General features: G+C 53.6%; 1 protein-coding gene across 2 annotated transcripts in view; it reads left to right on the top strand.

The window, feature by feature from the left end:
- Window positions 1-15489, top strand: part of LOC119893165 (transcription initiation factor TFIID subunit 4-like) — a 35053-nt gene that overhangs the window by 3734 nt on the left and 15830 nt on the right. The window contains exons 2-11 of one of the 2 annotated variants that reach the window (XM_038705138.1): window positions 618-784; window positions 1238-1309; window positions 2691-2873; window positions 2952-3074; window positions 3152-3241; window positions 4321-4509; window positions 4722-4797; window positions 4939-5047; window positions 8387-8556; window positions 14789-14919. In XM_038705138.1, coding sequence (XP_038561066.1) covers window positions 618-784; window positions 1238-1309; window positions 2691-2873; window positions 2952-3074; window positions 3152-3241; window positions 4321-4509; window positions 4722-4797; window positions 4939-5047; window positions 8387-8556; window positions 14789-14919 — 1310 coding nt within the window. Of the gene's footprint in view, window positions 1-617; window positions 785-1237; window positions 1310-2687; window positions 2874-2951; window positions 3075-3151; window positions 3242-4320; window positions 4510-4721; window positions 4798-4938; window positions 5048-8386; window positions 8557-14788; window positions 14920-15489 lie in introns of both variants that reach the window. The other variant, XM_038705137.1, reaches the window with a different exon arrangement.

Raw genomic sequence — 15489 nt, 5'->3', positions numbered from 1 at the left:
GGTTTTTATACTGGGGCTAAAGGTTTACAGTGAGGCTAAATGTTTACACTGGTTTACACTGGGGCTAAAGGTTTTTTACACTGGGGCTAAAGGTTTACAGTGAGGCTAAAGGTTTTTACTGTGGGGCTAAAGGTTTTTTACAGTGGGGCTAAAGGTTTACAGTGGGGCTAAAGGTTTACAGTGGGGCTAAAGGTTTACAGTGAGGCTAAAGGTTTACAGTGGGGCTAAAGGTTTTTACTGTGGGGCTAAAGGTTTACAGTGAGGCTAAAGGTTTTTACAGTGGGGCTAAAGGTTTACAGTGAGGCTAAAGGTTTTTACAGTGGGGCTAAAGGTTTACAGTGAGGCTAAAGGTTTTTACAGTGGGGCTAAAGGGGTTTACAGTGAGGCTAAAGGTTTACAGTGAGGCTAAAGGTTTACAGTGGGGCTAAAGGTTTACAGTGGGGCTAAAGGTTTACAGTGAGGCTAAAGTTTTTTACAGTGAGGCTAAAGGTTTTTACAGTGAGGCTAAAGGTTTACACCAGGACTAACTGGGACTTGTTGATCATTTTCCTGTTATTGTTAGAAATGACATGTATTTCTGTCAGATGAAGGTACTGACGCTGTTTCCTCATCCTCAGGTATGGTTCTGGTCCGGACGGAGACGGGTCAGCTGGTGATGGTCCCTCAGCAGGTTCTGGCCCAGGCTCAGGCCAAGACGCAGCAGGGCCAAACGGTGGCCAACATCACCCAGAGACCTGCAACGCCGACGGCCGGGGCCACCATCCGGGTCACTACGGCTACCACGGTGGGTCTGGTACACATCAGGGTCTGTGGTGCTGCATAGTTCTGATCCAAATGAAATGTTTCTTTGCTGAACTCTGCGGCGTTCTGTCAGCCTCAGCCTGCAGGTGTTGCAGCAGTTCACTGCACATGAGGGTGAAAGTTAGAGTGTGAATGTGAAGAAGTATTTTGGTGAGGGAAGAAGTTCCACTCTGTAACACCACTGGACAAATATTGATGACTTTACATAATTGTTGGGCTTTTTATAAACCAAAACATTAATCAACAGATTAATCGATGAATTGAAAATCAGCATTAGTTCTTTCCCAGACTAGAGAAGAAATAAATAAAATCAGCGGAAGTTTGTTTTTTTGTGTGTCCTTACATGAACTTTGAGCTTCAGAGCTGCTTATATTAAGACTTCCCATGATGCTTTGCGATTATAAACGGTGTACTTTTCCCTCCCTATTGTCTGCAGGCTCCTCAGACGGTCCGCCTGGCCTCCCCTGCTCAGACCAGAATGGTTCAGTCTCCCACCACCACGGTTCAGGTGTGTTTCAGCCTCGGCTCTCTACCTTCACCCGGCGAGGCGCTGCGTTGTCCCGTCAAACACGTGAAAGCACACGTCCCGATAGATGTGATTTGTAACGTGAACGCTGTATCTCTGCTGTCACCTGACGGCCATCATGATGAAAGACAACGATTAAAAAAAAGAGTTATTAAATCCTATCAGCTAATATTATAAACGTCTGATCACCTTCTGACTCATCAGATTTCCCCTGTACGACTCCTGAACACCGTTTAGAGCCGACATCAGTGAGGCCATATGAGGCAGGGCAGGACCCCCCCTCCCTCCCCTCCCTCCTTATAGCTGGTACACAGCAGCAGGAAAACCTTCAGGTCAGGGTTACAGGAGTGAACAAGCCCTGGTGCAGGAAATTAAAAATAATAAGTTTGAGAGACCGGTCCACAATAACAGACACAACAAAACGACTGAACTCTAAACAGGCCACCGATCTTTATATCAGTCCAAGAGATGTCCCCGGGGGACGTCGTCTTCCAGACTCCCTTCAGATCTCTTGAGCACAGACTGAAGTCGTTTTTCCATTTTCAACATATTTTATGAGCATTTATCACTTTAGGAAGGTTGATGGAAACAGCAAAATAAAAAAACTTCCACAATTTTGCAAAAAAGTTGTTCACATTTGAGTTGTTTTTGTTTTTAACTGGCTAAATTGGAGAAAGTTCTGACGTAGCGAACATTTACCTCAACTTGACTGATCAGCTGTTTCCACTGACCTTGTCCCAGTTTTCTGAGGTCCTTGATCCTGAGGTCCGTGGTCCTCAGGTCCGTGGTCCTCAGGTCCGTGGTCCTCAGGTCCGTGGTCCTCAGGTCCGTGGTTCTCAGGACCTTGATTCTCAGGTCCGTGGTCCTCAGGTCCGTGGTCCTCAGGTCTGTGGTCCTCAGGTCCGTGGTTCTCAGGTCCGTGGTTCTCAGGTCCTTGAGCCTGAGGTCCGTGGTCCTCAGGTCCTTGATCCGCAGGTCCGTGGTCCTCAGATCCGAGTGACTGGTTTAGTTTCTGGGCTGCAGCCTCTGCTTCTTGTTTATTCCTGCCATGTAAAACGCCACCTTTTGACTAAACTACGCTTTGTCTCACCTGGTTAATTCGCTCCAAAGCACCTCGCTACATCACATTCGCCCAGTCTTTTAAATTTGGACCTTGTGAGCTGTTGTTAGCCAGGTGACTCCAGGACTTCGTGGGCTCACGGCGGTCTCTGTAACCTGCGCCTCCATATCCAGCGGATATTTTCTATACAGTTTGTACTTCCAGCACCGAGTGTCAGATAAACATCACTGTTTGTGGTCATGTGTTAAAATATCTTATGTCTGGTGGTTTCTCTCCTTGATGGCGTTTGTCGTTTCCCAGAAGGCCATCACGGTGGCCCCCAGCGGAGCCGCGGTGCCGGTGAAAATGACCACCCCTCAGAAGGCCCAGACGGTGATAACAGCGGGTGGGGCGCCTGTCGCCAAGCCTGCCGGCGTCACGTCCAACCCCGTGAACAGCACGACGCCAGCCGCCACGCCCCCCGGCAGAGTCAACGTGGTGTCCCAGGTCGGTTACATTTCCAGACCGTTTCGGAGACGTCCAGCAGAACGTTGGCTCAGTAATGACCCTCCCTTTCCCCAACAGGAGATGCAGGAGAACGTGAAGAAATGCAAGAACTTCCTCGCCACGCTGATCAAGCTGGCGTCCCACAACTCGCCCTCCCCAGATACCTCCAAGAATGTGAAGGCCCTGGTGCAGGACCTGCTCGTAAGCGACCTCCTCCTGCAGGTTTCGTCCCGAGGGGTCGTTTTTACCTGCAGTCTAACCGCCTTGTGTTTGTTCAGGATGCGAAGATCGAGCCTGAGGAGTTCACCTCTCGGCTGCAGGCTGAGCTGAAGTCCTCCCCACAGCCCTACCTCATCCCCTTCCTCAAGGTACGGCTCGCAGTACAGGCTGCAGTACTACTAATACTACTGCAGTACTACTAATACCGCTACTACTGATACACGTCTGATCAACAGTCCAAAATCCAGAGTCATCATCTAAACCAGGATCTGCACCATGAAGGAGCTGAAACTGAGAAAATCATTTTAATGATTCATAATTAAAATAAATGCTGATTTATTTTGATTCAACTTATTCCACTTCTTCTGTTAGTATAAATACTGTGACTACTACTACGGCTGCTAGTATTAATTACACTACTACTACTGTTGCTACTGTGGTACTACTCTGCTGCTGTCAGACTACAAGTAGTACCATGAGTATCAGTACTCTTTCTGTTACTGCTACAGCTGTTGCACTAGTCTTTACAGAGTAACTGCCAGAAGGACTTTTTAAATACAAACGTATAATTCCTCCTTTTCAGTCATTGAAGATGTTATTAATATAATTCAGTGGCGTCTGCAGCTCCTCATCGAGCAGCAGCTCTATCACAGTCATAACAGATACACACAAAGGTACTTGTATGTTACTTCTACACATTTTAGAGGAAATGTTGTACTTTTTACTTCACTACATGAGTCTGAATCTGTAAAGTGACTCTGCCAGCTTATTAAAACAAAATATAATCCACTAACGAATTCTGATGTTTGATTCCGGATGAATCAGTTTAAGGATTGAAAGCTCCTCCGGCGGCGACGTTTAAGTGATGCGTGAGTAAATGTAATCCAGTAACAATGCTCTGTTCTTGTCACATGGCGCGGACTGCTGATCAGAAACTAATCAGTCACACGCCAACCGCCTTCAGGAGCAGAGGGGGTTTCTCGCTCAGCCGCCCTACATATCAATCTGCATAATGAGTACTTTGGAGTGTATTTCGATGCTGGTACTTTTACTGAAACTATTTTGACATTTATTTTACTCAAGTAGCACTGGTAGATTTACTTTACTCACCAGCCAAAGCAAAGGTCATGTATTTCCTGAGTATTTCTACGCTGTAGTATCTGTACTTCAGGCAGATCTGAGTACTTCCTGTCCACCCCTGATGCCATCTTGTCTTGTTGCTCCACAGAAAAGCCTCCCCGCCCTGCGTCAGTCTCTGCTCAGCAACCAGCAGTCTCTGGTGACGCCCACCCCCAGCACCTCCGCACCCCCGCTGGCTGCCCCCGGCTCCGTCACCACCGCCACCATCAGGCCGCGGCTGCCCGTCAGTCCGGCCGGCACGACCGTCAGACTGAACCCGCCCCATACAAACACTCTGGTACGACACTGAAACAGCCTGAGAGAAACACTGACGGTGTTTCATGTTCACTGAACATGAAACAGTGAGAAATCATCGCATGCTGCTGTAAAATGTGCCGTCGGCGTGGGCCTCAGACCCTGACCGGGTTTAAACTCTGTACTGCAACATTCAATTCATCCAGAACTTAAACTAACTCCCACGTTGTTCTATAAATCTGTCTTCCTCCCCAGTCTTCGGGCAGAGCTTTAGTCCAGACTGTTCAGACTCGAACGCCTGTTGTCTTCAACCAGACTCTCAGACATCAAGGTGAGTCCACAGTGCTGCTGTCGACCAATCGGTGGCAGCGATCTACCTTCTGGGCATCACAGCAAAGATTATTGGACTTTCTTTAACTTGGAATTTTCCAGAGTTGGGGGAAAACGTGCTGAAAGATGTTTTTCTTTTCAGGTACACTTGTAAGGGGACCCACACCCACTATAATCAGCAAAAGTCCTGTTTACCTGGCAGGCCAAGCCAATCAGAGGAAGCTGAGTGACCCGGGGGGCGGGACATTCAGGTAAAGTATAACCTCATTGGCAGGAATTTGTTTTGCACCTTTCAAACATAATTTGAAGAGTTTTGCACGAGACCAGTACCAAAATATTATATATATATTAATTTCAAATCTATTAAAACAGAATAAAATGAGGAAAGAAATGAAGATGGAATAAAAAATGATGGAGCAGGTCAGATAAAGGGAGCGCGGTCAGTGATCTCCAGACTGAAACTACATGCAGTTCACAGATCAGCCAGGAGAGGGCACCCTGTGAACACGGTGCTGAGAGACACTGGTGTCTGACAGACCGTCCACACACACTTACAAGTTCTGATCCAAACTTAGATTATCCACATCAAATGCATTCAGGACTTTATTTGTCTTAATGTACTCGTTACTGTTGGAGGCTTCAGTGATGCATCCTGGGATATATCAGATCTATAAAGGATACAGTTCTGATAAAAGCTCCATCCATATTTGTCATAATCAGGACACACAGTCCCACACGGCGAGGGACGGCTATCACTGGGAGTTTATTCATCTTTTATTTTCATCAGTACTTTATTAATGGGTATGGCAGGTTTATTTGTTCCTTTCTCAACAACAAGGCAGTTCATATTGCCGCGTCATGAAGTGGCGTTAAGACGAGATATAATAGAAACAAAAAAAAGACCCATATAAACAGGAAGAGGAGGTACGTCGCTGCCGTAACTAATTGACAGAATGAAATGTAAGAAAAGCAGAAAGATGTTTCACTGAAACCTGAACACAGTAACACCTTTTATCCCTGTGATCACAGCAGGATCTAAAATGTAATTAGAAATGTCTGCTGCTGTAATCCAGCTGCAGTCAGGTTGTGGTATGTTAGCCGGGAGGTACCGGAGAGGTGGGTGGGAGGTAACTTGGAGGAAGCTGTGAGGTAGATGGGATGTAGCGGAGAGGTGGGTGGGAGGTGGGTGGGAGGCGGCGGAGAGGTGGCTGGGAGGTGGTAGTGAGGTGGCGGCGGAGAGGTGGCTGGGAGGCGGCGGAGAGGTGGCTGGGAGGTGGTAGTGAGGTGGCGGCGGAGAGGTGGCTGGGAGGTGGTAGTGAGGTGGCGGCGGAGAGGTGGCTGGGAGGTGGCTGGGAGGTGGTAGTGAGGTGGCGGCGGAGAGGTGGCTGGGAGGTGGTAGTGAGGTGGCGGCGGAGAGGTGGCTGGGAGGCGGCGGAGAGGTGGCTGGGAGGTGGTAGTGAGGTAGCGGAAAAGTGGCTGGGAGGCGGCGGGGAGGTGGTAGTGAGGTGGCGGCGGAGAGGTGGCTGGGAGGTGGTAGTGAGGTGGCGGCGGAGAGGTGGCTGGGAGGTGGCTGGGAGGTGGTAGTGAGGTGGCGGCGGAGAGGTGGCTGGGAGGCGGCGGAGAGGTGGCTGGGAGGCGGCGGAGAGGTGGCTGGGAGGTGGTAGTGAGGTAGCGGAAAAGTGGCTGGGAGGCGGCGGGGAGGTGGTAGTGAGGTAGCGGAAAAGTGGCTGGGAGGCGGCGGAGAGGTGGTAGTGAGGTAGCGGAAAAGTGGCTGGGAGGCGGCAGAGAGGTGGCTGGGAGGTGGTAGTGAGGTAGCGGAAAAGTGGCTGGGAGGCGGCAGAGAGGTGGCTGGGAGGTGGTAGTGAGGTAGCGGAAAAGTGGCTGGGAGGCGGCTGGGAGGTGGCTGGGAGGTGGTAGTGAGGTAGCGGAAAAGTGGCTGGGAGGCGGCAGAGAGGTGGCTGGGAGGTGGTAGTGAGGTAGCGGAAAAGTGGCTGGGAGGCGGCGGAGAGGTGGTAGTGAGGTAGCGGAAAAGTGGCTGGGAGGTGGTAGTGAGGTAGCGGAAAAGTGGCTGGGAGGTGGTAGTGAGGTAGCGGAAAAGTGGCTGGGAGGTGGCTGGGAGGTGGTAGTGAGGTAGCGGAAAAGTGGCTGGGAGGCGGCGGAGAGGTGGCTGGGAGGTGGTAGTGAGGTAGCGGAAAAGTGGCTGGGAGGCGGCAGGGAGGTGGCTGGGAGGTGGTAGTGAGGTGGCGGCGGAGAGGTGGCTGGGAGGTGGTAGTGAGGTGGCGGCGGAGAGGTGGCTGGGAGGTGGCTGGGAGGTGGTAGTGAGGTGGCGGCGGAGAGGTGGCTGGGAGGTGGCTGGGAGGTGGTAGTGAGGTGGCGGCGGAGAGGTGGCTGGGAGGCGGCGGAGAGGTGGCTGGGAGGCGGCGGAGAGGTGGCTGGGAGGTGGTAGTGAGGTAGCGGAAAAGTGGCTGGGAGGCGGCGGGGAGGTGGTAGTGAGGTAGCGGAAAAGTGGCTGGGAGGCGGCGGAGAGGTGGTAGTGAGGTAGCGGAAAAGTGGCTGGGAGGCGGCAGAGAGGTGGCTGGGAGGTGGTAGTGAGGTAGCGGAAAAGTGGCTGGGAGGCGGCAGAGAGGTGGCTGGGAGGTGGTAGTGAGGTAGCGGAAAAGTGGCTGGGAGGCGGCGGAGAGGTGGTAGTGAGGTAGCGGAAAAGTGGCTGGGAGGTGGTAGTGAGGTAGCGGAAAAGTGGCTGGGAGGTGGTAGTGAGGTAGCGGAAAAGTGGCTGGGAGGTGGCTGGGAGGTGGTAGTGAGGTAGCGGAAAAGTGGCTGGGAGGCGGCTGGGAGGTGGCTGGGAGGTGGTAGTGAGGTAGCGGAAAAGTGGCTGGGAGGTGGCTGGGAGGTGGTAGTGAGGTAGCGGAAAAGTGGCTGGGAGGTGGCTGGGAGGTGGTAGTGAGGTGGCGGCGGAGAGGTGGCTGGGAGGTGGTAGTGAGGTGGCGGCGGAGAGGTGGCTGGGAGGTGGCTGGGAGGTGGTAGTGAGGTGGCGGCGGAGAGGTGGCTGGGAGGTGGCTGGGAGGTGGTAGTGAGGTGGCGGCGGAGAGGTGGCTGGGAGGCGGCGGAGAGGTGGCTGGGAGGTGGTAGTGAGGTAGCGGAAAAGTGGCTGGGAGGCGGCGGAGAGGTGGTAGTGAGGTGGCGGCGGAGAGGTGGTAGTGAGGTGGCGGCGGAGAGGTGGCTGGGAGGTGGCTGGGAGGTGGTAGTGAGGTGGCGGCGGAGAGGTGGCTGGGAGGCGGCGGAGAGGTGGTAGTGAGGTAGCGGAAAAGTGGCTGGGAGGCGGCGGAGAGGTGGCTGGGAGGTGGTAGTGAGGTGGCGGCGGAGAGGTGGTAGTGAGGTAGCGGAAAAGTGGCTGGGAGGTGGTAGTGAGGTAGCGGAAAAGTGGCTGGGAGGCGGCGGAGAAGTGGCTGGGAGGCGTCGGGGAGGCGGCGGGGAGTGTGGCAAAGGACTACCGCTGCTGACAGGTTGGCTAGACTGCAACCGGAGAGGTAGCTGTTCACGTTGCGCCAACAGTCTGCCTAACGCGTCTGCTCTGCTTCTGTCGGCCTCAGAGACGACGATGACATCAATGACGTGGCGTCCATGGCTGGCGTCAACCTTAACGAGGAAAACGCACGTATCCTAGCAACCAGCTCAGAGCTGGTCGGCACAAAGATCCGATCCTGTAAAGATGAGTCCTTCCTGCCTACTGGCCTGCTGCACCGCCGCATCCTGGACACAGGTACTCTTACCTGTCTGTCACCTGTCTGTCACCTGTCTGTCTGTCTGTCACTTGTCTGTCTGTCAGTTGTCTGTCACCTGTCTGTCTGTCATCTGTCGGGCTGTCACCTGTCTGTCTGTCACCTGTCGGGCTGTCACCTTTCTGTCTGTCACCTGTCTGTCTGTCTGTCACCTGTCTGTCTGTCGGGCTGTCACCTGTCTGTTTGTCACCTGTCGGGCTGTCACCTTTCTGTCTGTCAGTTGTCGGGCTGTCACCTTTCTGTCTGTCATCTGTCGGGCTGTCACCTGTCTGTCTGTCAGTTGTCGGGCTGTCACCTGGCTGGCTGGCACCTTTCTGTCTGTCAGTTGTCGGGCTGGCACCTGGCTGGCTGTCATCTGTCGGGCTGTCACCTGTCTGTCTGTCATCTGTCGGGCTGTCACCTGTCTGTTTGTCACCTGTCGGGCTGTCACCTTTCTGTCTGTCAGTTGTCGGGCTGTCACCTTTCTGTCTGTCATCTGTCGGGCTGTCACCTTTCTGTCTGTCATCTGTCGGGCTGTCACCTGTCTGTCTGTCAGTTGTCGGGCTGTCACCTGGCTGGCTGGCACCTTTCTGTCTGTCAGTTGTCGGGCTGGCACCTTTCTGTCTGTCAGTTGTCGGGCTGGCACCTGGCTGGCTGTCATCTGTCGGGCTGGCACCTGGCTGGCTGTCATCTGTCGGGCTGGCACCTTTCTGGCTGTCAGTTGTCTGGCTGGCACCTTTCTGGCTGTCAGTTGTCTGGCTGGCACCTTTCTGGCTGTCAGTTGTCTGGCTGGCACCTGGCTGGCTGTCATCTGTCGGGCTGGCACCTGGCTGGCTGTCATCTGTCGGGCTGGCACCTTTCTGGCTGTCAGTTGTCTGGCTGGCACCTGGCTGGCTGTCATCTGTCGGGCTGGCACCTGGCTGGCTGTCATCTGTCGGGCTGGCACCTTTCTGGCTGTCATCTGTCGGGCTGGCACCTTTCTGGCTGTCAGTTGTCTGGCTGGCACCTTTCTGGCTGTCAGTTGGCTGGCTGGCACCTGGCTGGCTGGCACCTTTCTGTCTGTCAGTTGTCTGGCTGGCACCTGGCTGGCTGTCAGTTGTGCCAGGTGCCAGCCAGCCGGGCTGTCTGTCAGTTGTCTGGCTGGCACCTTTCTGTCTGTCAGTTGGCTGGCTGGCACCTTTCTGTCTGTCAGTTGTCTGTCTGTCAGTTGTCTGGCTGTCACCTGGCTGGCTGTCAGTTGGCTGGCTGTCAGTTGGCAGGCTGTCACCTTTCTGTCGGGCTGTCACCTGGCTGGCTGTCACCTTTGTCTGTCAGTTGTCGGGCTGTCACCTGGCTGGCTGTCACCTTTCTGTCTGTCAGTTGTCGAGCTGTCACCTGGCTGGCTGTCAGTTGTCGAGCTGTCACCTGGCTGGCTGTCAGTTGTCGAGCTGTCACCTTTCTGTCTGTCAGTTGTCGAGCTGTCACCTTTCTGGCTGTCAGTTGTCGAGCTGTCACCTGGCTGGCTGTCACCTTTCTGTCTGTCATCTGTCGGGCTGGCACCTTTCTGTCTGTCAGTTGTCTGGCTGGCACCTGGCTGGCTGGCACCTTTCTGTCTGTCTATCTGTCACCTGTCTGTCACCTGTCTGTCTGTCATCTGTCGGGCTGTCACCTTTCTGTCTGTCACCTGTCTGTCTGTCGGGCTGTCACCTGTCTGTTTGTCACCTGTCGGGCTGTCACCTGTCTGTCTGTCAGTTGTCGGGCTGTCGCCTTTCTGTCTGTCACCTGTCTGTCTGTCGGGCTGTCACCTGTCTGTTTGTCACCTGTCGGGCTGTCACCTTTCTGTCTGTCACCTGTCTGTCTGTCGGGCTGTCACCTGTCTGTTTGTCATCTGTCGGGCTGTCACCTTTCTGTCTGTCACCTTTCTGTCTGTCACCTGTCGGGCTGTCACCTTTCTGTCTGTCAGTTGTCGGGCTGTCACCTTTCTGTCTGTCATCTGTCGGGCTGTCACCTGTCTGTCTGTCAGTTGTCGGGCTGTCACCTGTCGGGCTGGCACCTTTCTGTCTGTCAGTTGTCGGGCTGGCACCTTTCTGTCTGTCAGTTGTCGGGCTGGCACCTGGCTGGCTGTCATCTGTCGGGCTGGCACCTGGCTGGCTGTCATCTGTCGGGCTGGCACCTGGCTGGCTGTCATCTGTCGGGCTGGCACCTTTCTGGCTGTCAGTTGTCTGGCTGGCACCTTTCTGGCTGTCAGTTGTCTGGCTGGCACCTTTCTGGCTGTCAGTTGTCTGGCTGGCACCTGGCTGGCTGTCATCTGTCGGGCTGGCACCTGGCTGGCTGTCATCTGTCGGGCTGGCACCTGGCTGGCTGTCATCTGTCGGGCTGGCACCTGGCTGGCTGTCATCTGTCGGGCTGGCACCTTTCTGGCTGTCAGTTGTCTGGCTGGCACCTTTCTGGCTGTCAGTTGGCTGGCTGGCACCTGGCTGGCTGGCACCTTTCTGTCTGTCAGTTGTCTGGCTGGCACCTGGCTGGCTGTCAGTTGTGCCAGGTGCCAGCCAGCCGGGCTGTCTGTCAGTTGTCTGGCTGGCACCTTTCTGTCTGTCAGTTGTCTGGCTGGCACCTTTCTGTCTGTCAGTTGTCTGTCTGTCAGTTGTCTGGCTGTCACCTGGCTGGCTGTCAGTTGGCTGGCTGTCAGTTGGCAGGCTGTCACCTTTCTGTCGGGCTGTCACCTGGCTGGCTGTCACCTTTGTCTGTCAGTTGTCGGGCTGTCACCTGGCTGGCTGTCACCTTTCTGTCTGTCAGTTGTCGAGCTGTCACCTGGCTGGCTGTCAGTTGTCGAGCTGTCACCTGGCTGGCTGTCAGTTGTCGGGCTGGCACCTTTCTGTCTGTCAGTTGGCTGGCTGGCACCTGGCTGGCTGGCACCTTTCTGTCTGTCAGTTGTCTGGCTGTCACCTGGCTGGCTGTCAGTTGGCAGGCTGTCACCTTTCTGTCGGGCTGTCACCTGGCTGGCTGTCACCTTTGTCTGTCAGTTGTCGGGCTGTCACCTGGCTGGCTGTCACCTTTCTGTCTGTCAGTTGTCGAGCTGTCACCTGGCTGGCTGGCACCTTTCTGTCTGTCAGCTGTCGGGCTGTCACCTGGCTGGCTGTCAGTTGTCGAGCTGTCACCTGGCTGGCTGTCACCTTTCTGTCTGTCAGTTGTCGAGCTGTCACCTGGCTGGCTGGCACCTTTCTGTCTGTCATCTGTCGGGCTGTCACCTGGCTGGCTGTCACCTTTGTCTGTCAGTTGTCGGGCTGTCACCTGGCTGGCTGTCACCTTTCTGTCTGTCAGTTGTCGAGCTGTCACCTGGCTGGCTGGCACCTTTCTGTCTGTCAGCTGTCGGGCTGTCACCTGGCTGGCTGTCAGTTGTCGAGCTGTCACCTGGCTGGCTGTCACCTTTCTGTCTGTCAGTTGTCGAGCTGTCACCTGGCTGGCTGGCACCTTTCTGTCTGTCATCTGTCGGGCTGTCACCTGGCTGGCTGGCACCTTTCTGTCTGTCAGTTGTCGGGCTGTCACCTGGCTGGCTGTCAGTTGTCGAGCTGTCACCTGGCTGGCTGGCACCTTTCTGTCTGTCATCTGTCGGGCTGTCACCTGGCTGGCTGGCACCTTTCTGTCTGTCAGTTGTCGGGCTGGCACCTTTCTGTCTGTCAGTTGTCGGGCTGGCACCTTTCTGTCTGTCAGTTGTCGGGCTGGCACCTGGCTGGCTGTCAGTTGTCGGGCTGTCAGTTGTCGGGCTGTCACCTGGCTGGCTGTCAGTTGTCGAGCTGTCACCTGGCTGGCTGGCACCTTTCTGTCTGTCATCTGTCGGGCTGTCACCTGGCTGGCTGGCACCTTTCTGTCTGTCAGTTGTCGGGCTGGCACCTTTCTGTCTGTCAGTTGTCGGGCTGGCACCTGGCTGGCTGTCAGTTGTCGGGCTGGCACCTGGCTGGCTGTCAGTTGTCGGGCTGGCACCTGGCTGGCTGTCAGTTGTCGGGCTGGCACCTTTCTGTCTGTCAGTTGTCGGGCTGGCACCTGGCTGTCTGTCAGTTGTCGGGCTGGCACCTTTCTGTCTGTCAGTTGTCGGGCTGGCACCTTTCTGTCTGTCAGTTGTCGGGCTGGCACCTTTCTGTCTGTCAGTTGTCTGGCTGGCACCTGGCTGGCTGTCAGTTGTCGGGCTGTCAGTTGTCGGGCTGTCAGTTGTCGGGCTGTCACCTGGCTGGCTGTCAGTTGTCGGGCTGTCACCTGGCTGGCTGTCAGTTGTCGGGCTGGCACCTTTCTGGCTGTCAGTTGTCGGGCTGGCACCTGGCTGTCTGTCAGTTGTCGGGCTGTCACCTTTCTTTCTGTCAGTTGTCGGGCTGGCACCTTTCTGTCTGTCAGTTGTCGGGCTGTCAGTTGTCGGGCTGGCACCTGGCTGGCTGTTAGTTGTCGGGCTGGCACCTGGCTGGCTGTCAGTTGTCTGGCTGTCAGTTGTCGGGCTGTCACCTGTCTGGCTGTCAGTTGTCGGGCTGTCACCTGTCTGTCTGTCAGTTGTCGGGCTGTCACCTTTCTTTCTGTCAGTTGTCGGGCTGGCACCTTTCTTTCTGTCAGTTGTCGGGCTGGCACCTTTCTTTCTGTCAGTTGTCGGGCTGTCACCTGGCTGGCTGGCACCTTTCTGTCTGTCAGTTGTCGGGCTGGCACCTTTCTGTCTGTCAGTTGTCTGGCTGGCACCTGGCTGGCTGGCACCTTTCTGTCTGTCAGTTGTCGGGCTGTCACCTTTCTGTCTGTCAGTTGTCGAGCTGTCGGTTGTCTGGCTGTCACCTGGCTGGCTGGCACCTTTCTGGCTGTCAGTTGTCGGGCTGTCACCTGTCTGTCTGTCATCTGTCGGGCTGTCACCTGTCTGTCATCTGTCGGGCTGTCACCTTTCTGTCTGTCAGTTGTCTGGCTGGCACCTTTCTGTCTGTCAGTTGTCGGGCTGTCACCTTTCTGTCTGTCAGTTGTCGGGCTGGCACCTGGCTGGCTGTCACAGCTCTGATCAGCTCTACAGAAAAAAGAAACTTGTGAAATTTGTGCACAAGAAAACCTGATTGATAAAAAAATACTGAAAATACTCACACAGTATTGTTATATAGTATTCTGTGCCTCTAAGAGTACTACTGCTCCTACTGAGAGAGAGGTCTGAGGCCCAGAGAGGTTTGATCTGTTTCTTCTTGTCAGTTCTTTTTGAACATGGCGGTGTTCTCTCTCGCCTCCTGACCTGGAGCAGACTTTAGTGAAAGCACACAGACAGTTTGAGTCTAAAATTAGTCCAAGGACAAACGTGTAGCCTGGAGGAGCTCAGAGAGGAAACATCCACCGCCAAAACAAAACACGCCAGATGATCTCTCTGTAAAAACGTCTGAGTGAGTTTAACCATCGCACAAGAAAGGTGTTGTTTAAGGAGTCTTTATAGATCAGGAAGAAATATCGGGTCTCCAGAGGAGGTGGTAGTATTATTAGTAGTAGTAAGTTTATTTATAAAGCACACTGTGAGAAACAGGGAGGGTTGTGGGTGAACGTGCTGCTCGTCTTTGGGTTTTGGACTCTTGTTTGGACGAAACAGGAAACTCAAAGATGTCACGCTGTGCTCTGCAAAATTAGAATGGACAGATTTCACAAGTCAAGTCAGTGTTATTTACTGTAAAACTTGAATTAAGTCAGCCTCCCGTCCCTCTTACTGGCCTGGTGTGTAGATGTATTAAACCTCTTAAAACCCACCGGGTCGCCTGCTTCAGCTGCTTCTAAGCTGCTTACATCATGCTGACAAATATAAATGTTTAAACTTGTTTCAGTACAGACATGAGCCGTTAGATTCTCCACAATATTGTTTAGTTAATTTTACAGAAACAACGAGCACCAAAGTCTAATTCATGTTTCAGATTTCAGAAAGGAATTAAAGGCCTGGCCTAAATGTAACCCGGCTGAGTTCAGTGATTGAAGCAAAGAAAAGCCCGACTGTTAATAAAAGTTGTACGTTTACAGCCCAAAATCAAAGTTTGCCTCTTTTAGAGTCGACAATAATCAGCAGATTGACCGATCATAAAGAGAGGCTGCACTAAGCACAGACCTCAGGTGTTTTAACAGGAAGTTCACCTGGGCAGAGACCTGCAGGTAGACTGTGAGTTTCCTGGATAATGTGTACAAGTACACAACAAATACATGTCAATGTACTCTGATGTGATGTGGAGGGAACCGTGTTTCTGATCGTGCTGCTCCTCCTCTCGTCCTCAGCTAAGAAGCTGGGCGTGACCGAGGTGCCGCTGGAGGTGGTGAACTTCATCTCCCACGCCACCCAGTCCAGACTGCGCTCGCTGCTGGAGAAGGTTTCAGCCGTCGCTCAGCACCGCACAGACGGGGGAAAGGCAAGAACTCACTCCTTCACTGCAGGGATCGTTACAGACCAGATGTTTCATTCCCTGTTTAACCCACAAACACAGTTTTCTTTGAGCTGGTACTTTACTAGTTTTTCCACTTTAGTTAATTCGGGGGGGAGTTTCACTCTCTTTAACACAGGGCTTACAGTTCTCCGGCGCTGTGCCGGAATTCAGGCGCGAGACGTTTTTTGTATTTGTGTAGGATCGTCTGGACCTTTGCCAACGTAACAAGGCCATTTTTTTCAGAATGTAATCCACCGGTAGAGTACGGCTTCACAGATAAGTGGTGTCAATTTTGATAATGGGCAGTGCTTGAAGTGGGCCACCACTGGCGTGCAGGGACTTTTCTTGCACAGCGGGGGCTCTATGTGGCACTGATCTATTCCCATTCTCGCCTGTTTGCTAGTCTCTGTCGGTGGAGACGGAGCAGGTAGAATCTCGGTGCCTTTCATGCAGCCGTGAGCCAGCAGGTACCAGCAGTACCAAGTACCAGCAGGGCTGCGCAATAACACAATAATGATAATTATTCAATATAATTTTCCTCAATAGCCTAACAAT

The sequence above is a fragment of the Micropterus salmoides genome, unplaced genomic scaffold (assembly GCF_014851395.1).
Source record: "Micropterus salmoides isolate LMB-PRFRI ecotype aquatic unplaced genomic scaffold, ASM1485139v1 Ms_hic_scaffold_8, whole genome shotgun sequence".
Lineage (NCBI taxonomy): Eukaryota > Metazoa > Chordata > Actinopteri > Centrarchiformes > Centrarchidae > Micropterus > Micropterus salmoides.
Note: the sequence above shows the minus strand (reverse complement) of the source record. Positions and strands in the feature narration are given on the sequence as shown.